Here is a 22,026-nt window from a genome sequence, read left to right on the forward strand (position 1 = left end):
ATTGTTGTCATATACGTGTTCAAAAGCCTGTGTAGTATATCGGGTCGCGAAGAGGTGGACTTTTTTCCCATAATCTTCCAGAAACGTTCCATCGGAACTTCATATGGGGAATTTTGAAAATATTCCAAGTTGGAAACTTGGCAGGAATTTATGGGAATTAATTAGAAATTTTGGGAAATGTATATAAACCGTATCATATACAAACATAAATATAAACATATTGTTTGCAAACTAATACAGATTACAAGGTAATTCCTGTTCATTTACATGGAAAGTTTCCAGTCTTAAATTCCTGAAATGTTGCGACCATTTTAGATTATAGTATTATATTGTATTACATAGTAGAAATATATAGTAATATATTAGTTTACATTTGCTAGATGTTTTAGCCGTGTCATTTGTGTTTAGCTGCGTTTGGGCAGTTAAACACATGACTGGACATAACAGCTGAGCTTTTGCTTGCCCTGTGGGATCGCTATTAAATTTTTGATTTGTCCACCCCTTGTAATATTATGTATCAGAGAAGACCATCTGCAGTGTGGCCAGCTGTTGAACTGCTGCAAAAAGATCATGCATTAACCAAGCTTCATTTGTGGCATGAACTACAGTGATGCTTGAAGTCTAAGTCAGTGTTTTGGGCCAAAATTGGTGCTTTGCTAACGCTCAATTGGTGCATCCGTTTCTTTTGATTGGTTTTTGAATTTAGCATTTTAAACAAGTCGGCTTCTCCCCTTATCCGTCACTTCTTCCTTTTGCCTCTGCTCTTTCACGCGACGAGATGGACAATCAGAGGGGTTCTCAATCCCGGCCCAAGGAAGTAGGTGGACACAGGCAGGGCTCGACCAATAGCGCGACTCATCACACCCCCCGTGGAGGTGGCAGGGGGCGAACCCAGCGCTCATCCTACTCGGAAAGTCATGCTTCAGAAGACCAGTACTTCCCCGATGCGTACGGGCCCGTGCATGGCTCGAGAGGTGAGATCGTGTGGTTTAACAGCAACATGTACGAGCAAGCCGAGGAATACCTCCAGAACCCGTCGAGCTCGGGGACGAGTCCGAAAGAGCAAGTTGTCCACCGCTCCCTGGTGTTCAGAGCGAAACGGAACCCGGCTCCACCCAGCCCAGAGGAGGGAAACCAGATTCGTTCTGGTTCATACAACGCTAAAAAAAAACAGCGCTCGTCCTCCGAGCCGCAGAGGGGACGCAGGAAGAGGGGTTTCTCCGAGACGGAGCGTCCCACTCAGAGAAAAAGGGACAAGTATGCCACCTTTCATGGCATATGCCAGGCTCTCGGTTGTCTGCTTGTGTGTTAGTTGCATCCTCGTGACAAACCAGAAACAAAGTATCAAAGCTTCATCCTAGTTTGTGTGGTTCCTATGTGCTGGAGGGAGGGGCAAATGGGCAAAATGCTACGCAGTAGATAACAATGAAGGTTCTGGACCTCCACTGTTCAGCTCAGGCCGGGTCAGCAAAAAAAAAACACACAATGAAATTTCCTGACGTTTGTTAAAACCCATGTTCTTTACATTTTAGCTTTTGAATTCTACTGGTATGTGGTGCAAAGTGTGATGTCTGAAAGATTTGAACAGAAAAGAAGCAAAGGGTTTCTTGCAGGTTCTTTGGGTAATCAAACTCTGATGGTCCAGCTTTCTAAACCTGAGAAACACCAGTAGAACCTGGGATTATTTTCCCAAATAGTATCACCACCAGATGTTTGTAGAGTTTTCTCCATTAGGGCTGAGCGATGTGGCCAAATATATTCTACTCAAAGTACTTCTGTAGATAATTCCACTGACATTTTGCTAACAAATCACCAACTAGGTGCCGGGAAGGAGCAGTGAGGCCGTGTCCACATTAATACGCTGTTGTTTGAAAACACACATTTTTTTCTCTGTTTTGGCCTTCGGTCCACACAATGTCAGTCAACGTAGCTTTTTGAAAACGATCTTCGAATTGGATACATTTAAAAACGAGGCTTTCGAAAGCGATGACGGATGTTGGTTGTATCGTTCGGGGCCCACTGGTAACCGTACTGTTCACGTGCCTGATTAAATAAAGGCATAAATCGGATATTACGGGTGCATTGTGCATTGTAGCGACTTGTCTGTTTGCATTCGGTCATCATTTCTAACACAGTTTTTTGCCCTCACCACATTTTCTGTCCTCTATTATCTCAGCATCATCATGAGTGGACTTCAGTGCCTGGCCCAAGACAAGATCTGGTTCGACAAATCCAGATACGACGAGGCAGAGCGATGCTTCTACGAGGGAATCAACGGTGTACCTTCAGCTCCTCAGGTACCCCGATATACACAGCGTACTGTAAACGAGTCGAGCTGTGCCCGTGGCCTTGTTCTCATTGATGGTTCTCTGAATTTATAAAATTCCTGCCTAAAAGTATTTAGGATTTTTGATGTCACATTATGAGAGTGTCTTTGTTCAGCTGGTTTGTGTTTGTCTGTGTTGTTGTGTTTGGGCTAAAAAGGAAAGAGCAGTCTCTCTCACTCTTTTTTTGTTTTTCTGTTTTTTCCCAAAGCGCTCGAATCCCCCAACACGTCGCACAGCTTCTTTGTACTAACGTTTCTCCTGTCTGACCCCGCGCATGCTCCTTTGACTCTGCTTTCTATTACCCGCTGTACCCTTTCAGGAGACAGACGCTAACGGCGTCCTGCAGGATGTGGTTAAAGCCCGCCAAGCTATCCAGCAGTCCCTAGTCGGAGTGAGTACTGCTCCCTCGTACCATAAAATCAACCTTTTTTCTTACACTGGGGAAATTTCCACGTCACAGCAACAAATATGAAGCAGAAACATGGCACAAAATATGTACAGTATAAACAGAAAAAAACAATAGTAGTAGTTACACTATCAAACAATTTGCACTGGGTAATATTAGAGTTTACATTGTTACTGCACAGTTGTAATTGAAATTACTGTTGCACAGTCTTTTAAAAAAAAACAAAAACATGGTATTAACAGTGTGGTTTATGGTCACTGGTTCATTTGGAGCAGTTTTGATTGTAAAGCCGCAGATCAGAAGACTGATCACATGCTCTCTTCTCTTCACTCTCATTGGTAGTTACTAAACCGTATCACTCAGTAGTAATATATAATAAAAAGCTGTAATTTTCTCAACGTTGCCGTGACTCTGGACACGGCCACATTTTATATTGCCAGCTCTCCGGCTGCTTTGTCGCCGCACGTGTTTGGCTGCTCGCTTTTCAATTTTGCGCACCTGCAACTAATCAGAGCTTCTGTGTGTTTGTTCATTCTGTAGACATCTCAGTTTTATCTCTTTTAAACGCATTTTCCCATGAAAAAACCTCACAGATCTTGTGCAGCTTCTCCAGCAGCTCCAGAAACTTCACTGGTATTAATGCTACGTGTCCAGTACACATGGTTGGGATTAAGGGCTGAAACGATGCAAATGATTTGCCTCGATGCTTCATTTAGTCTCTTTAGTTTCCCTGCATACGGAGCACTGTGTTGCCCCACGGACAGTTATTACTGACGCACGACCCGTTAAACTCGGGAGCGCTCCGGACAGGTAAACACTATGGAAGCTCTAATTCTGACTTTATTTCCCGCCATTGCGACTTTTTTTTCCCTCGCTTCTGCAGCTTTTAAAGCAGTGCTGCAGCACTCATGCGTCCATTTTTTGAAGCAACTTCTTCATCTAACGCACAGCACAAGGACTCGACTTCTTTGATGGACCCTTACGAGGTCTGTTTCCGAGTGGAACCCTTCTTGGAAAACCCTGAACACTGTTCTGTAACACAGTTTCAGGAACAGATCTTATCGCCTCGGCATCTTTGCAAAGAGCAACGATTCAAATTCTTAAATCCTCTTTACCATAAGGTGCCATGTAGAACTTCCAGTGGTCAGTATGAGAGAATTGGACTCAAAGCACCACATTTGAACTGCTTGAATACAAGATACACACATTTGTATCGTCCTATCAAGCAGATAAAAACATGAACATGATAAATGGGACGGTAAAAGCGATGCACAGCTGTTATCACTTAGGGCAGGGGTCTCCAATCTTTTCCAGAAAGGGCCGGTGCAGGTTTTCATTCCAACCGATCAATGGTCACACCTGATAGTCATTGAAAATGAAGATCATTAGATTTGAACAGGTAGGATTTGGTGTGGACTTGCTTGGTTGGAATAAAAACCTGCACCCACACTGGCCCTTTCTGGGAAGGATTGGAGACCCCTGACTTAGGGTGTACTCACTTTTGTTGCCAGCTATTTTGACAAAGCTGCACATTGACTACTAAAATATATACAAGTCTATTTTCTAGAGTCTTGTCCCTTGAGCAGATCTAGTAAACTGGTTGCTGAAATTTGGGGGATGTACTCACTTATGTGAAATACTATAGATGGATTAAATGAATAGTTTAGTTTCTTGTTACCACAATATTGTTTTGTTTTATTTCTGCAAGAATTTCTCCCTCCCTCTCTCTTTCTCTCTCCCTTTCTTTCACTGTATTGATGAAAGTACACTATGTAACCTCATGTCTATGCGTTTTCATTCTCTCTTTTTTTTCTTTTCCTTTTGTTCTATTGTGTTTCTTGCCCCGGGGGGGTTTGTGTGGGCAGGTGAAGGCGGCGCTGCAGACGGTTAAACCACACTCCCGCCCCCAAAAGCCTCGCGAGCGCAAGTCTGTAAGTGCCACGGCCTCGCATGGGACAAACAGAGGAGCAGAACACACACACTCTCCCTGCTTGGTGTGTGTGTGTGTTTGTGTGTAATATGCATGTGCCCTGTGTCTGCTATCTGAATAAGTCTACACATGCATGATGTTTTTAGAGGTTCTTCAGACTCTGTGGAAGTACATTGTTCTCCAAGGACATTTGTCACTTGACACTAGGCTTTAGGTTTGCGTTTGCATTTTACTGAGCGCACCAGATCAGCCTCGTGTCCCCCGACAGAACGTCCTCGCTGGTGTGTACAACGCAATGGTGTTTATGTATGAGTTTTCGACCCAGTGCAGCTTTCAGGACAGTGTTTTTGTTAAGTTTCAAGAGTTGGGATTGAAGATCAGTTTCTGCTGGGTCTTAAAGAGCCTCAAATAAAAAAGAAAACATTTTAAGCCTTGAAATGTCTTAGATTTGCTGTTCTGGGTCTTAAATAATGAGTAAGCAGGTCTTAATTTTCGAATGCTCATGTAACGCTGCCTCTAATGCTCGATGAAATGCAGCAGCACTTTAGAATGTTTTCTTGGTGGTGGTGTTTTTTTTTTTTTGCTGGTCCAAATATGCCTTGCTGTATTACGACTACAAATGAGACCAACATGAAACTACGTACTTGCTAACAATGTATTCGCGTGTGTTTCCGATGTGGTGATATCGGTATTACATTTCTTTAATGCTTTTAAAAAGGTCTTAAATAGTCTTAAATTTGACTCTAAAACCTGCAAAAACCCTGTATAAGTTTACAACTGAATTGCACACATACATACATGTATATATGGACATATAAAGAAAGATACGTTTGGCCTTTTTTTTTTTTATGCGAAATTGTTAGTTGGCATATCAAGTCAATCCCTCCTAGATGAGACTCGTTATTCATTGTTGATTATTTTCCTATCAACACTATTCATTCTATACAGTCGAATGTAATTGCTGTATCATAACATTTTCCCTCCACCTGAACTATATGCCCGAACAGCACACGACAGTGCCCCTGCGCACAGCTCCATCAAAATATGCTTTACATGGTCTCCACAAACTACATGCAGCCTCTCGGTTTGTGTCCCACTGGTGTTCTGTGATCAAATCTGCGTTGTGTAAATTTATTGAACAGGAATCTTATTCCACATGTGCAGAAAGTAAATAATGGTGATTCGTGGAAAGCAGTGAAATGAGCCAGCTGTGGATTTCTGTTCTACACCCTGTATTGTCTTTTCACTGCTCTGCCAATGCAGGAACTGACACAACCCTCAAATGAACGTCCAGAATCTTAGTCTCTCACATGTCCCTGTTACCGCTTGTGTTACAGACATGATGTTCAGGGCATGTGGAATTTAACAGACGGGAAAAAAAAACAAGTGCGCACCAAACTAAAGCAAACAGGTGGTGGTTTCGATGCTGCTTTGTGCTGATGCCGATTCCATTTGCCCACTGCATGGTGTGGATTTCAATACATTCAGTAATGAAGTGTGTCAGGAAAATTGTGCACTCTTGTCCCTGTTCCTCTGGGCTGTGCGTTCATTCGGTTTTATAATTTTTTTATTGTTATGCATTTCTGATTTGTTTTTGCCTCTAGAGTCAGAATGTGAGCAGATCAGAAGATCAGAGTGAGCTGGTATCGCGTGTAAAGAGCCTGGAGCTGGACAACAAGAACCTTCACAAAGGTGTGTTGCTGATCTGTATTTATCTGTTCATTTATTTATTTAAAAAAAAATGTAATCTAGAAGCCAAAAGCATAAAAAAAAAAAAAAAACTGTCTGACATTTTCCTACCTACCTACTTACTTACCTACCGTAATTTCCGGACTATAAGCCGCAACTTTTTCTTTACGCTTTGAACCCCGCGGCTTAAACAACGAAGCGGCTAATTTATAGATTTTTGCTGGGTTTTTCCTGGTTTCACAAACTTCAAAACAAAAAACTGAACCCCATAACATTAGACCAATTAAATTGCGGAACGGGTTCAGGTGAACCAATGAAACTCTTTATATTAAAACGCGCTCCCACTGAATCGAGCCGCACCACATCATAAATATGGATGAGGTTCCTCTGGCGTTTGACCTGCCGCTCACTCGGACTGGCAACAGGAAACGCGAATCATTCGTCACGCTGAAAACAACCGGGCATGAAAAAAACGCTCTTCACCTGTGTTCTGAGCTGCACGGCATCAGGAGAAAAGCTTCACCGATAGTGATTTTTGAACGCACGACGATGCCAAAAGAAAAATCTCAAGAGAAATAGTTGTGAAAGGAAGGAGGAAGACAGTGAACACTGTTTAGATACAAGCCGTGTAACAGACACTGTCTTTTGTTAAAGCCTGTGTAAAGTTCATTATTTTCAGTGTAGACAGGTGCGGCTTATTTTTGTTCAAAATAAAAATCTTCGTCAAATTCAGTGGGTGCGTCTTATATTTGGGTGCGTTTAATAATCCGGAAATTACGGTACTTACTCACTTTACCTATTTACTTCCTTACCCACCTGCCCACTAACATACTTACCTGCTTACTATTTTGGCCTCAGAAATAATAATAATAAAAAAAAAAAAAAGCTGAAGCTAAAACTGCACTCAAAACAATTGTGGTGAAACAATTACAAAGGGCAAAAAATTATTGTATCGTCCTGAATCATAGCATTGTGTGTGTTGTGTTTTGTTCAGTGGTGGATGACCTGAGGGCCATGGTGTCCAAACTAGAGAGCAGACTGTGCATGCTGGAGAAGAGTCCGAGTCAGGCTCCCAAGGCAGCGTCCATGCCACAGGTGAGGGAAGAAACTGCACAGTTTTTTTCCTGACACACTTTGGGACGTCTGCTTCTTCTCCGAGATCTCATTTCTCTCGAGGTCTAACTCTATCCGATCACAGATTAATTTAGGTCTAATTGTTTTTTCCCGATGTTAGGCTGCTCCAGCTCCCAAACCCTCTGTGGTGGTAAAGGATGAGGACGACGACATCGACCTGTTCGGGAGCGACGAGGAAGACGAAGAGGCAGAGCGCATTAAGGCCCAGAGGGTGCAGGAGTACGCTGCGAAGAAGGCCAAAAAACCTGTTCTCATCGCCAAGTCCTCAATCATACTCGACGTCAAACCTGTACGCTCTCACACAGTTACTGCTTTATCCATCCATCCATCCATCCATCCATCCATTTAACCCTTTATGTTTGTTTCTTATTTCATTATAACCCTCTTGCCCTCTCTGCCCTCAGTGGGATGACGAGACAGACATGGCTAAGTTGGAAGAGTGTGTGCGTTCGGTACAGATGGACGGTTTGCTCTGGGGCGCCTCCAAACTGGTGCCCGTCGGTTACGGCATTAAAAAGCTGCAGATCAACTGTGTGGTCGAGGACGACAAAGTCGGAGTAGACATACTCGAGGAGGAAATCACCAAATTCGAAGACTACGTGAGTGCCGTGTTTATACCAATGCGCTAACACGATACGCTACGTAGCACCAGGAACGTCGTTCATTAATTTTTCCCATTTTGCGTGCAGGTCCAGAGCGTTGATGTCGCCGCCTTCAACAAGATCTGAGCTCATGTTTGACAATCATCACCTCATTTCAAACGGCTGCCTGCTGCTTTTCTATCGCACAGTTACCAAATAAACTGTTACGAAGCCTTACAGACTGAGTGTTGATTTCTTTTTAATTCACATTTATTTGTATAACAATGGACATTTCCCCCATTCAGCATTACAGAATGCAATAAATTCCAAATATAAATTTTTTCATCGTAAATTTGTTTCTATACATTTATCCCTATTGAGTGAACCAGTGGCGAACTGCCTGAGACGGTATGAGGAAGAAACATTGAGAGGAACCAGACTCCAGAGGGAGCTGTTCCCATCTGGGTGACAAAGTCTATTCATACTTGATCAATTGGTTACTGTACATGGCAACTGCAACCCTAAGCGATTGTAGCAGACTGTATTAGTTACAGTCCAAATTTATCTTCATGGTTTGACTATAAAGCTCCACAGCAACCTCAAGGCTGTTCATGTAAAGTTATCTGAAGCAGCAAATGGTTTACATGATACATATGATATTTGTTTACACACTATCACCTTTTAAAATAGTCCCCTTGCACAGCAATACAGCACTTTCAACGCTCCTGCCACTTATGGAATGTGTCCTGGAAGTCATTATTTCGAAAATGGTGGCAAAACTTCGACCTTAGTGCTGAATCTTCATCTTCGGGAGGAGGGCGAGGTCTGCAGGAGCCAAATCTGGTAAGTTGGGTGGGTGCAGAATTGAGATTGTGTTTTGGGCAAGAAACCTGCGTGTGAGGAGAGCTCGTGACTGTGCATTGTCGTCGTGGAGCATCCGGTTTGCTGATCCATCATACTGTCCACGATGCAATGGCACAGTTTGCACAGCTCCTGATGTACACAGGATGATATCTTTTGGTGCACACGCTTAAAAAAGTCGGTGCTCCCTGTGACTGTGTGCGCAGCCTTGTGCTGCCATTTGTTGGGGTGTTACAAACTAGTAACGGAACTTTTAAATACCTCATACATCTTTAGATCTAAACAGATCTAGAGATACTAGATAAGCTTTTCAATCATACTGGTTATTGGAAATGGAAGATCTACAACAAGTCCACTTGAGATGCTTTGTGGATTCGCCCATTTCCTAAGCTGAGAATTTAAGGATGGAGCACAGCTTGAGTGTGGAACCAGGCCCAAGCCAAAATCCGGGATACAGAGGATGAGAGAACGTTGTGAATATCCTGTGCAGCAAGGTCATTGTGTCCCTTCTTGGAGAAATGCAGTAGAAGGCTAGAATCCCTGCCTTGTGGTCCACGTACACTCCTATCCTGGCAGAAATGGGAGATGGGATCTCCAGCTTGGTTTTATTGTGCTGAAATGTACAATGGCTGTTGCAAAGGTTGAGACTCCACGATTTGGAATTGCAGCCCAGTTTTCCGTCGGCGCTCCCACTGTGCCGATTTATCCCTTTGTAGGAAACTCCGATTCCAATCCCACCGCTGCCGCTCCACTCCACCTCCCAGTAACGGCGTGTGGAGATGGCCTCCCTGGCCAGCACCTGAGCCCAGCTGCTGAACCTCTCCTTATGGTCCGGGTAGTGCTGGGAATCATAGCAGGTGCTGACCTTCCGGTTTCCCTCTGAAAGGCAGAGGAAGGAGTTGGCAGTGTTTGGGTCCAGTGTCACCTCACAGCACACTGTAGATAAAGAAATAATGACAATATGGCTGTCAATGAGTATGTAGAAGATTTGCTCTGGTGATGTCATATGGTAAGACATTTTACTCTAAACATTACATACACTGGACTTTTTTTTAAGACCCTCTCCGACTTCTGAGGAATTCGGACCAACCTTGCAGTTATTTCGGTTTCTATTGAATTGCTCTTGGACAATTTCCACCTAGCAGCGATTTCTTTTACATTGATGACATTTGGCAGACATTCTTAACCAAAGCGACTTGCAATTATCTAAAACACTAAAGCACTTGAGGGTTAAGGACCTTGCACAAGGGCCCAACAGTGGTAGTGCTAGTGATGGGATTTAACCTCACAACCTTGCAATCAGAAGTCCAACATCCTTAGCTACCTCTTACCCTAAAACTGTAAAGATTCTTTCTAAATTGATCCTAATGCGCGTTACGGGACATTACAACGCATTTGGAGGTGCAATACCTTATTGCACATACATTAACTCACATATGCCCCCTTGGTGCAAAGTAGAGAATTACATCCCTCCCAGTTAAACAGAGTATAGCCAACTATTGAAATCTTTCCAATGAACAACAAACACTTTTCTGTTGCACCAGTAAGGTGAACTCGGGTATGCGGTAGTGGGTGATAGTGCTTCCATTCAAATTTTATGCTGCTTCCTGATGGTACAGTTCCAAAAGGTGGGTAAGCGGCCCACATTCCCATGCTGACAGATAGATGGGAATAGGCCAGGGCCAAGTCCACTCTGGTATGTTTTTGTTTAAAAAAGCATATATTTTCCTCCATTTTGACCTCCCGTCCACACTGAGACATCATTTTTTAATCAACAAACGCTTCTTTTTGAAAACGCTCTCCAAATTGGATGCATTTGAAAGCACCGTTTTCACAGTGTGAACGTTTTAGTGTGGATGAGCAACTTTTGGAAAACAAGTGAAAACAATAGTGTGGATGCGGAGCATTTTTAAATGAAACAGCGTTTTCAAATCGATCCGGATTAGTGTAAATGTAGCACAAAACTAAATTACGGAGAAAATCCCCTCCCCAAACATTTGGACATTTAGCTTGACAGAGTTTTTTTTCGGATACACTTCTTCAGAATAACTTACACTTGCACACCTGACCAGTTGATTTTTATGGGCCTTGTTCAAGAGCATAGCAATGCCGGATTAGCAAGTCCTGCCTTCTCATGACTTTCCGATCAGAAGTCTGACGTCTTAACCGCTGGTCCAAAAATTGCTACGTACAGCTATGAATGTAGTAAAAACTTAGTGCCTTTTATGAATGCTTTAAAATCTTAATCCACATTACTGAAGATGGAGTGGAATTTAAGTCTTTGTTTACAGAAAATATTTCAGATGAGACTCATTAGCTACATTGGCACCACAGCTCTAATTGCTGTAGTAGCAAATTAAAACGCTTCATAAGTTCATAATGAGCAGATCTCTGAGAAAACCATGCTTACACTGCAAAAAGTCGGCTCTTGACCTCAGCTCACTTTGTCCCTGGTCCACACTTCTCACAGGAGAAACTGAAAGGAAGGCGTGTATGAAAACGGTCACCTTGAGTACTGATTTCTGCTCTAATATTCATTAAAAAAGTTAGAAATAAGTTTTTAAGGTGTGTGTTGGGATTTACCGGTTTCAGGAGTGGGGCTTTCAGCTGGCAGACTCTGGTCATCTTTAACTGGAAGCACAAAGAAAAACACAAGACAAGATCAGCTTTACATTAACGGAAAACGACAGACGTCCTTATTCAGAAATGCTTAGAATTTTAAACTCATTTGCACAACTGAGCAATAAGGGCCCTGCTCAAGGGCCCATCAGTGGCAGCTTAGTTGTACTGGGCTTTGAACTCACGACCTCCCAATCAGAAGTCTACCCAAAGTTGATCCTACACCACTTCCAGCTATACTACTGTACCGGTGGTATAGCAACATCACCACTTGCTATTGTCCTGTAAGGGCGCACTGTTGAGTCCTTGGCTCCATCAGCCGTCCATAAAAGTGACCTGTCTAATAAAGTAAAACATTTTAGAGCAAGAATTTCAGTTCACTCGACATCGATGCCCGACTCACTTAAATCTGAGATCCTTGCTAACTCCCTGTCACACATGTCATTCACTCGCGCTCTCAGCTCTGTAATGGCTTTTCTCAGGACCATCAGCGAGAAGTACGGATGGACGTCGACATCCGGAAGCTCGTCAGGATCAGCAGGAATCAATAGGGGTTTGCATTTCTAAACACAAACAGACGGCAAAAGCCTGAAGTTAGACCACGTTCTCAAATCAAGGCTACAATTTCTGATTCGTAATCCGTATCTCCGGATTGTTGAATGGAACTCAGATATCTTCTATCAGTTTAGATATATCCTCTCCTGTTCCTCACCAGTGACATTCTCTGTTACATTGATCCAAAATGAACCAGTCAAGTCACCTGTTAAAGACAAAACAAGGTTTACCAACAGGAAGTGGATGTGATCGTCAGTGCCTGAGAGTAGCTCCAGCTCAGCTTCCTTCCTCCTGGTATCTTCAGCCTGTTGGTCCAGGTTCTCCAGCAGTCCCTCAGCTTGGGCCAGTGCAGCTCCCTCTTCAGCTCTGAGCAGCTCCTTCACCTCTCCGTGTTTCCTCTCAATAGAGCGCAGCAGCTTGGTGCAGATTTTCTCGCTGTCTTCCTCCACCGCCTGTGTAGAGCGCTGAGGAGCGAAGATTCAGTAACATGCTTTTTGTTTGGGGTCAAGGATTTTATAAGGAGCTGAATGATGAATGATGATTTAAACCTCTGGCCTTCAAATCAATAACCCAGAAGCTTAACCACTGAGCATTGATGTCACAGAATGAATGAGAGTGTAATGTTTTCCACAAATATCTATAGGGGTTTTTCAAGTTCAAGAACGGTTGTTGTTATCGCTCCTACTTACCTTGAGGTATTTCATGATATTCCGGAGCTCCTTCTCTTTCTCCTTGCTCCTTTGTTTCGATTTCCTCAAGGCCTCTTCTAACTGCCTCTGTTGTTGGAGGAACATCCGAAAGGCATTCAGTAAAACTCTTCAGACACATAATAGTCACTTAATTATCAATTTTACATGCAGTCATTCCGAGAAGACAAGTTTGAGTTTTCAGATTGAGTTTACACTTGAATGACGATATATATATATATATATATATATATATATATATATATATATATATATATATATATATATATAATTTATTATATATATATATATATATATATATATATATATATATATATATATATATATATATATATATATATATATATATATATACACACACAAACAAAACTTTTGCTATGTTTCCACACGGACTGTTTTAATTGCCGGATGTGTGCATCATGGCAGTTCTTTAGTCTGGGTAATAAAGATTTAAGTCTCTGATCCATTACCACAGTAGATAGCGGTAATGGCAATAAAGAAAGAGAAGAAAAAGAAGTAGAAAAATCATGGCGGTTTTTGGTGCTTGATATGAGACTTGGCACATCATTAAAACAAATGTTTAGTGATTAAAAAAATTTTTTCGCTGTACTGTATATATTTACATTTTATATCTGAGTAAAGAAAGGACGTCCCGCATAAATGTGTGCATTAAAGGTTTTAATTTTGCCACTTTTATATTTATATATTTATACTTTAATAAAAAGGGTCAAACAGAAATGTGTGCTGCGTTAATCGCACATTAATAAAATTCGTGCCGTTGATAATGAATTTGTGTTAACACGTTCAATTTAACAGCCCTATATTAATATATATTTATATAAATATAAAAAGTCAAACTTGTCTTCTCTTAATGATTGCATGTGTATATGTAATGTTTATCCTCTATTTTCCACTAGATTTCTTTTCCTATTTTATTCATTTAACGTGTTATTTAAACACAATTCATTTATCATGTGACATCCAAAGCCTTTATAATTGTGGGCCTCCATCTTTGTAGTAGCAGTTGGAAAAAAAGACACACATATGGATGGAAAAAGTCAGGTGTCCCAATACTTTTGCTCGTATTTGAAGGGAAAATGCTTTGAAGAGCAAGAATAACTCCAGGATAATGAGCAAGAAGGAAAAAGTCTTCCGTGTTAAAGAAACTACTCTCTTGTATCCAAAGCACAGCAAACATGTTTGCACTTAGCTAATAAACTTGTAATCAGTATTGCTAATTCTGTTTGGACACGGCGACAGGAGTTGTGCAGTTAATTATTGATCATTGGCAAAGTCAGAGAGGTCACGCAGGAGACACGAGCCTTAAAATCTTACTTACTTTTCCTTTTTTGAACATTTGTTACTGTATGTCATCGATTTCGCATACATTTAATTGCTTTCTAGTATCTTATTTGTTGAAACACATTTGATTAGTTTGGTCGTAATGTAAGTACACGCTTCATGAATTTCCCCGAATCAGTGCACGGGACGTTACACCGCCGCCCTTTCATCCCCTCCCTCAGCAAATAATGTTTGCTTTCTGATTCATGTGTGATGACATAATGGCTGGTTAATCAATGAGCGCATGGATTACAATGGAAGCTCCTGAAAAAATGTCTGTGGAAAATAAAAAGTGACCCCTGAGTAAAATCCCAATCAAAATGTCCCCCCCACCTGTTTTTCGGTCCTCTCCTCGACGGCTGGCAACGTGTGATGTCCGGCGTGTCCGTCTGTCACGCAGAGTGTGCAGACAAGCTGCTGATCTGTGCGACAGTACAGCTTGAACAGCCGGCCGTGTCGATTACACACTCCCTTATGCAGCTGCCTGGTTGCGTCTGTTAGTTTGTGCGTCTTGTGCTGCTTGAGGTGAGTCTCGCAATACGAGCCCAGGCACTTCAAGCATGACTTCACGGCTCGCTGCTTTTTCCCCTGACATGTATCGCACTCCACCGGAGGAGCCTCCTGGATCCCGGCCTCCCTTAGCTTCTCTCGCAGCTTCTCCACCAGACCTGCCAGCACCGTGTTCCTGGCCAGAGCAGGCCTCGGGCTGAAGCCTCTCCGGCACTGAGGGCAGGTGTATCCCGACTTGTGCTCGGTTTTCTTCCAGTAGCTTTTAATACAGTCCATGCAGTAACTATGGCCACAGGGGATAGTCACCGGATCCCTCAACACCTCCAAGCAAACGGGGCAGCAGAATTGGTCCTCGTCCACTGAGATAGTAGCTGCGGCTGCCATTTTCAGTGACAGATAAGGGAAACACAGAGCAAAGTCTTTCAACACACACACACACACACTGGGCGTGGGAACAGCTGCACAGGTGAAAGGCGATCCAGGTTGCACTCAAAACAGCTCGCAGCGACCAATCAGAGGCCGGAGACGAACAGTGGAGGGTCATTTCCCTGTGCTACAGGCATGGAAGTGTAGCAGGTGCACAGGCTGCTTTACATAGAACTGATAGGACAATGTTTTATGGAACAGCAAACATTTCAAGACCTGATTACATGTCATGTAGCTCAGTTACCTGGTCCAAGAAATGAGAAAAAAATGAAGCAAAACACCATGGGCTGTATGGTGTTTTAAGGAACACTTCAGGATTTCTTTGTTTCCAACCCGTCCTGTTTGTCAGGAAACATCGTTTTTTTTACTTACTTTTTATATACATCCATTAGAAATACTTTATTACTTACTGACTATGTGGACTTGATATGCATTATAAGCAAGAAATAAAAAAATGCTCGTGACTCGTTTTGACTTCTTGATTTCGGGTTTCCTGATCCAAATACTCACATTCTGACTCCTAGTTTTAAAATACGAGATTCCGACCCCTTAATTTGACATCCCTATTCAAGACTTTCGCGTTTTCACTGCTTGATTTTAGATTTCCAATCCAATCAAATCACATTTACACTCCTTGATTTGGACTCCGTAATTCAAACGCTCGCATTTTGACTTCTCAATTTCTGATTCCTTAATCCATCCGATCACATTTTAACTTTTACGGCACATATGGACTCCGTAATCCAGACTTTCGCATTTTGACTTCTTGATTTTAGACTCCCTTGTGACTTGATTTGAACTCTGACTTGATTCAGACTGCATGATCAGGACTCTCCAAATCAGACTCTTGCGTTTTCACTTCTTGAGTTCAGATTCCCAGATTCAGACTCCTTGATGAGAACCCCATAATTCAGATCCTCGTTTGATATCTTGATTTCAGACTCCTGATCCGAATGATCACATTCAAAGTCATTGATTTGGACTCCCAGATTCAGACTCCTTGATCTGGACTCTATAATTCAGACTCTCACATTATGACTCCTTAATCTAGATTTCTGGATTACAACAATAAATGTATCGATGCACAGGTATAAGGAAATTAATTAACCATAAAACAATAGATGACTATTTAAAAAAAAAAAAAGCTAATTTGTCCAAAAAATCCTTTGTATAAAACACAAAGCTGTTTCCAGAAACACTTTATTTTCCATGTTGTGAAAAATAAGCATTTGGCGTTGTCATTTTATGTACGTATAATATAAAAAAAAAATGAGTAAAATATAATTCACAAACATTAAAGCACGTACCACAAACTTAATGACTAAAACTTGGCAGAATTAAAAACGCAAACAAAGCAATTTTTATGTTACTCCGCATAATAATTGTTAATAAATTGTCCACAATAATCGTTTCACGGCAGATAAATAACTCACGTCGACGTTTGAAACAGAATCCTCCAGGTTCTCCTAAAGCCGTTTCCTTTTCAATTTTTGCGATTTTTAAAAAAATAGTCACTCGTAAATCTTTTCACCATTTATAATACATGAGAATCTTTTAAAGTATTTTCTTTCTTTAAATAAGAATAATCTTTAAACATATATTATATAATTGTCAGTGACACTGAAACGCTGAATACTGATGCGCGTGTGTTAGACGGGTCGGCTGCGACGCTATCGCCGTCTTCTCCGCTGATGGAGTCTCAGTCGAGGAGCCGTTCTGCAGCCTACAGCAGAAAAAGAGGAGAAAGAAGTAAAGGAGTGATGGTACTGTATAGATCTAACACGCAGGAAATGTAAAAATTTTAAATATAATAAAAATCTCCACACACTCACCATTTGGTGATGATATTGTGAAAGCACCGAATGCCATGGGAACATTAAAAGTGCTTTGGCCAAAAAACCCTTGAAAGACTGGGGGTGTCTGGAGAACTATACAGGAAAAAGCATGTATTAATAAAAGAGCAGTTGTATTTATAGGATCACGGTGAATTACTGAACATCAGGTAAGAGGTTTGTACAGTGCTTACTAAATATTGTGAGAATTGTACATGGTGTTGGCGTTTTAATAAAATAAAAAAAAATAAATTGTACATTTGCATTTAAATCCTAATATTCAGACTCCCTGATTCCTACTCCCCGATATTTCAATCTTGAATTCAAATGCTCGATTCAAGCCCCCCGTATTCAGACTCCCGTACTTTAAGAATAACTCCCGGACCTTCATTTCTGATACTCCTGGCGAGAAATCCACTTTTACAGCAACATGATTTCGGGCAGAAAACAAGCAACACAACGCGCAGCACAAACGCAGTTTTCCAGACTAACATTTCTAAACAGAAGAGCCTTGCAAATAACCTTTGAGACCACCATCACCAATTGAACAGACACATGATTCAGACTGCTGATTCTGATCAGTATATCACTGTAGCCATACTGTAAATCTACTCATCAATGCACTCAATACGATTTGAGGATTTTTTTTTTAGGATCACTGGAAGCTGCTCAGACGTGGCAAAATTATTTGCAGCAATAAATCATGAGAGAAATCGTGAGAAACTGACGTCTCCTGCATGCTCACCTGTGTTCGACTCGGAGTCAGCTTTCGGCATGGCATTCTGAATGATGGTAACGTCACTGACTTCGAAACAAAAGCATTTGTTACATACGTTAGCAATGTTTTTTTTTTTACCAATTAGGACCAAAAAGCATTGTATTTGTTCACTGGGGTATTCAGAATTCTTGACAGCATCCTTTGATTTTTGCTTAAACTACACTACAGAACATTATTATGATCATGAGGAACACATCATAATTTACTAACTAGACTGCCGATTTACTGACACGTGGGTCGGAGTCACGTTATTTTTTTTTTATCTGCTTACCTTTTTCAGAAATATTCACAAATCCACCTTGGCACACGTCGTCGATCAGGGCTTGGAACTCTGACACGGCGCTCATCACGCAACCGAAATCGGGGTCCAAGGTGATGCAGGGAACGTCCATACACACTGGCTGGACACACACTGAGCCGTAGTTCTAAGCAGAGAGAATGGTTCTATAGATTAGTGATGCTGAGCTACGGTAATAATCTCTTCCTGTTTACAGATAAAATCTACATCCAAGTATCCGTGAACGCTTAATAAACCAATCTAAACCTCACCCTAACCCTAACCCTAACCCTAGTACATTTCAAACTCAGAATCTGAATAATTAAATGATGCTCTTTGGGAAACGGTCCGCTTGCAGTTGCTTACAGTATGAGATTATAGTGAATCGTTGATATGCACAGGGAGACATGTTTTTACGACGGCGTTTTAGTGCCACATTAAAAAGATAAAAAGATCTAAGACCACGAATACAAGAATAAGTCAAAATATTCTGAAAATAAAGTAAAAATTATGAGAAAAGTCAAAATATTCTGAAAAATAATGTCAAAATTATAAGAATAAAATCAAAATATTTTGAGAATAAAGTGCATATTACAATAATAAAGTTGAAATATTAAGAAAATAAAGTAAAAATTGTGAGATAAGTCGAAATGTTTTAAAAATAAAGTCAGAATTATGAGAGTTGAAATATTTAGAAAATCTCAAAATGATTAGAATAAAGTTGAAATATCAAGAAAATAAAAGTCAAAATTACAATAATGGTGAAAATAGGTTGAATAAAAAAGGCTAAAATATGAGGAAAAAAAAATTTCTGAAATATTTTAAGTCCAAATTATGATTATTGTTAAAACATTTCAACTTTATTAAGTTAAAATTATGAGAATAAAGTTGAAATATTATGAAACAAAAAAGGCTAAATTACGATAAGTGTCAATATATTTTGAAAGCGAAAACAAAAGTGAAACTATTTTGAGAATAAAACTGAAATATGGAAAATATAAATAAATCCTTTTTTTTGGCACATTAGCTCAGAGTTCTAGTTTAATAAACGAACACTGCAGCAGTTCTGTAGGAAACAATGTATTCAGAAATAAAAAATTAAATCAGACAGACATTAAGAAAATGTTTCTCAACTCTGAAGATGATGATCAAGGAAATCGACCGTGAAGGAATTGAACGCCGGCACGTGACTTTTTTTTTCCCTCGTCATCTTTTTTTACACGTGGCACTAAAACGTTGTTGTACAAAATTCTCTGGTTTTAGTTTTTTTTTTTTTTATATCAATGTTTCTAGAATTGTGGATTTCTATTTACTAGTGGGTAAAAAACAAACAAACAAACGAAAAAAAACCCCTACAACCCTGTAGATGTTCTGCTAGCTCCTGCTTGGGCCAGAGCAAACCTCTACAAGTCTCAGAAGTTCTACCTGCAAGTTCTACCTGCAAGAAGGAGATCTGGTTCTCGATTTGAGCGAGCTGGCTTAACTCTGTGTCTCGTTTCTTCAGCTCGCCGATCTCCTGCTCCAGCTGGCGGAGAAGCTGCTCGGCTTGGCTCGTGGCCGCTCTCTCCTGGGCGCGGATCAGCTCCTTCACCTCCATACGCCGCCGCTCGATCGAGCAAACCAGCTCAGTGAAGATGCGCTCGCTCTCCTCGAGGGCCGCCTTCGCCGACCGCTGGAGGTGACGGAAATACAAGGAAAATAAAGCAAAACGTCTAAACTGGATCAAATTATTCTACACTGTACTGACAAAAGTATTGGACTATGACATAGGAGAGCCGAACCAGTTCCAGTAGGACAACGCACAAAGCCAGCTCGGTGAAGATATGCTTTACATGGGTTGGAGTGGAAGATCTTACCCCTCTATAACGCTAATGAACAACTTTGGGATGAATGTGAACTCTGACTGCACCCCAGGCCTCCACATCACTACTTGACTTTAATAACACCATTATAGCTGAATCGGCACAAATCCCCACAAAATCTAGTGGAACATCATCTCAGAAGAGTGGAGGCTATTCTACCAGCACATTACGACTAATTGTGGAATGGGATATTCAAAAACATTCAGGTGTCAGTAAACTTTTCAGGGCTGACAGGTGTGTGCTCTTAAAATGAATGATTGAAAGATAGAAGCTGGAGAGAATGATTAAAGAGATCATGAAGGAGATACACTTCCTGGTCAGACTCACTGTAAGCGATTGAGTGGCTCGCCTGAGCTCCTCCAAATCTTTTTCTCGCTCCTCAATTCTTTGCTGGAATTTCCTTTGTGTTTCTGCCAGAGCATCCTGTAAATCCACAGTAATACGTACGTTATATTGGAAAATTGTAGCCAGTGGTGTGAGCGAAGTGGTGCGAGAAAGTGGAATTGCAACGAGCATTCTGAAGTGATATAAGCACACGGTGCTGAGGTGTTTTATTCAGAAGGCACCACGGGAGATGCACGCTTCATGGGAAATTCCATCTGGAGGAATTTGGAAAGATTCCAAGTTGTAAACTTACCATTCCTGAAAACTAATACAAAAATAAAGAGGGAGATTTTTGACTTTGATTTGATTGTTAGTATAATTGTGTTGCACAATAGCTTACACACAGTATAAGGAAATTTTAATTATTATTGGCCCGAAGTTCACAAGAAAAAAAATTATTTGAATGCAATGAAATGGCCAGATATATCAGTTTAGGTCCAATCATATAAATCATGTAATAATGTATTATGGAAATAACATCTTTTAGAACGAGCTAAGTAGAATCGACTCTCAAAAGCGAGTCATTAAAATAGAATCGATTCCAAAATGTCCGCAATAAAAGACCGATGACGTGGCATCGTGTGATTGGTTTAACAGTCGAGTTACATTTTTATAAATAATTGTGTTTGAACCCTTTCCAAGAAATAAAATTCAAACATATAACAATGTCGTATGGAAATAACATCTTTTACAAACGAGGAATCATAGTAAGTGGAATCGACTCTTAGAAGCGAGTCCTAGAAATAGAATCGATTTCAAAATGTCCATAAATAATTTTAAAAAAAAAAAGATCGTGACGTGGCGTCGTGTGATTGGTCCACATTTGACATAAAAGAAACCCGTATTGCTATTAAATGGGTTCAGAGATAATTAAATCAGCAGAGGAATTTAATCGGACGCGTGAATGAAATCGATTGAATAGAATAAAGTCCGATCAAATTTCTGTTGGTTTATTTATAATGTTTGTATTCGGGATGGTGATTCATTGTGAAAGTGAAATTCAGCGAAAACTCAAACTTGTATTTTTTTTCTCCTAAATGAAATAAACACAGATAATAAATAAAAGCACGGCGTTGTTTCCAGCTTCACCTTTTTCTCGTTTATCTCGGTGGAGGCTAAAACCGTGTCATGGCCCTTGTGCTCGTCGGTTAAACAGAGATAGCAGATGCACCGCTGCTCCGTCTTACAGAAGACCTCCAGCAGCTTGTCATGGCGGGGACAGAGGCTGTCCTGCAGGCTGGAGGTCGGTGCCGTGAGCCTGTGCTTCTGGAAAGCGGCAGACTCGTAGTGCGGCTTCAGGTGGTCCTCGCAGTAGGACGCCAGGCAAACCAGGCACGACCTGACGGCTAGGCTGCGGTTCCCCGTGCACACGTCGCACGGCACTTCCCCCGGCTCGGCTCCACTCGTCTCGGCTTCACTCGGCTCGGCGTTCGGCGCAGAAGCTGCACGGATCGCGGTCTGTTTCAGTTTTTCCACCACGTCGGCCAGCATCGTGTTCCTGCCCAGGACGGGCCTCGGAGTGAAGCTCTGCCTGCACTGAGGGCAGCCATAAACGCCCAGGTAGTCGTCCTGGTCCCAATAGCCTTTAATGCAGGCTTTACAGTAGCTGTGGCCGCAGGGAACCGTCACCGGGTCCTTCAGCACATCCAGACAGATAGAGCAGTTAAACTGGTCATGTTCCAGAAACACCCCCGCGTGCGCCATTTCTCAAACAAACACAAACACCAGCGTCTCAGCGTGTGACAGACTGACGGCTTTGTTTATGTGCGTCAGACGCATGAGGGCGTGGTCAGTCGGAGGAAGGGGA

The 22,026-nt window shown here is 41.5% G+C and overlaps 2 protein-coding genes and 1 long non-coding RNA gene across 7 annotated transcripts in view; 2 read left to right on the forward strand and 1 right to left on the reverse strand.

Moving 5' to 3' along the window:
• eef1da (eukaryotic translation elongation factor 1 delta a (guanine nucleotide exchange protein)) overlaps positions 1 to 8,304 on the forward strand; it is a 78,800-nt gene extending 70,496 nt beyond the window's left edge. Inside the window, exons 3-11 of one of the 5 annotated variants that reach the window (XM_083525315.1) lie at positions 241 to 1,257; positions 2,177 to 2,297; positions 2,647 to 2,718; positions 4,599 to 4,664; positions 6,268 to 6,355; positions 7,347 to 7,447; positions 7,587 to 7,775; positions 7,891 to 8,085; positions 8,176 to 8,304. In XM_083525315.1, the coding sequence (XP_083381441.1) occupies positions 779 to 1,257; positions 2,177 to 2,297; positions 2,647 to 2,718; positions 4,599 to 4,664; positions 6,268 to 6,355; positions 7,347 to 7,447; positions 7,587 to 7,775; positions 7,891 to 8,085; positions 8,176 to 8,214 (1,350 nt within the window). In that variant the 5' untranslated portion in view covers positions 241 to 778 and the 3' untranslated portion in view covers positions 8,215 to 8,304. The remainder of the gene's footprint in view (positions 1 to 240; positions 1,258 to 2,176; positions 2,298 to 2,646; positions 2,719 to 4,598; positions 4,665 to 6,267; positions 6,356 to 7,346; positions 7,448 to 7,586; positions 7,776 to 7,890; positions 8,086 to 8,175) is intronic. The other 4 variants (XM_083525314.1, XM_083525317.1, XM_083525316.1 and 1 more) reach the window with 4 other exon arrangements.
• The window catches only part of LOC310717408, a 216,760-nt gene that overhangs the window by 41,831 nt on the left and 152,903 nt on the right, over positions 1 to 22,026 (forward strand). The window lies entirely within an intron of this gene.
• LOC310717071 (E3 ubiquitin/ISG15 ligase TRIM25-like) lies at positions 8,310 to 22,024 on the reverse strand. Its single transcript, XM_083524752.1, has 14 exons — positions 21,309 to 22,024; positions 20,163 to 20,258; positions 19,412 to 19,645; positions 17,968 to 18,121; positions 17,664 to 17,723; positions 16,919 to 17,014; positions 16,759 to 16,809; positions 14,484 to 15,148; positions 12,792 to 12,878; positions 12,333 to 12,566; positions 11,951 to 12,110; positions 11,512 to 11,559; positions 11,339 to 11,404; positions 8,310 to 9,864 (listed from the first exon to the last, which is right to left on the reverse strand). The coding sequence occupies exons 1-14, from the start codon at positions 21,921 to 21,923 to the stop codon at positions 9,314 to 9,316; spliced, it is 3,117 nt and encodes a 1,038-aa protein (XP_083380878.1). The 5' UTR covers positions 21,924 to 22,024; the 3' UTR covers positions 8,310 to 9,313.

Source organism: Silurus aristotelis, assembly GCF_946808225.1.
Source record: "Silurus aristotelis genome assembly, chromosome: 22".
NCBI lineage: Eukaryota > Metazoa > Chordata > Actinopteri > Siluriformes > Siluridae > Silurus > Silurus aristotelis.

What these genes read in the sequence shown, in the direction of transcription:
- LOC310717071 (XM_083524752.1), bottom strand. Translation starts at nt 21,923, where the DNA reads ATGGCGCACGCGGGGGTGTTTCTGGAACATGACCAGTTTAACTGCTCT. An exon ending in TGTGAATATTTCTGAAAAAG is followed by an intron (nt 17,724 to 17,967) that starts GTAAGCAGATAA and finishes TTTGTTTCGAAG; the next exon opens with TCAGTGACGTTACCATCATT. An exon ending in ATATCATGAAATACCTCAAG is followed by an intron (nt 12,567 to 12,791) that starts GTAAGTAGGAGC and finishes TTCGCTCCTCAG; the next exon opens with CGCTCTACACAGGCGGTGGA.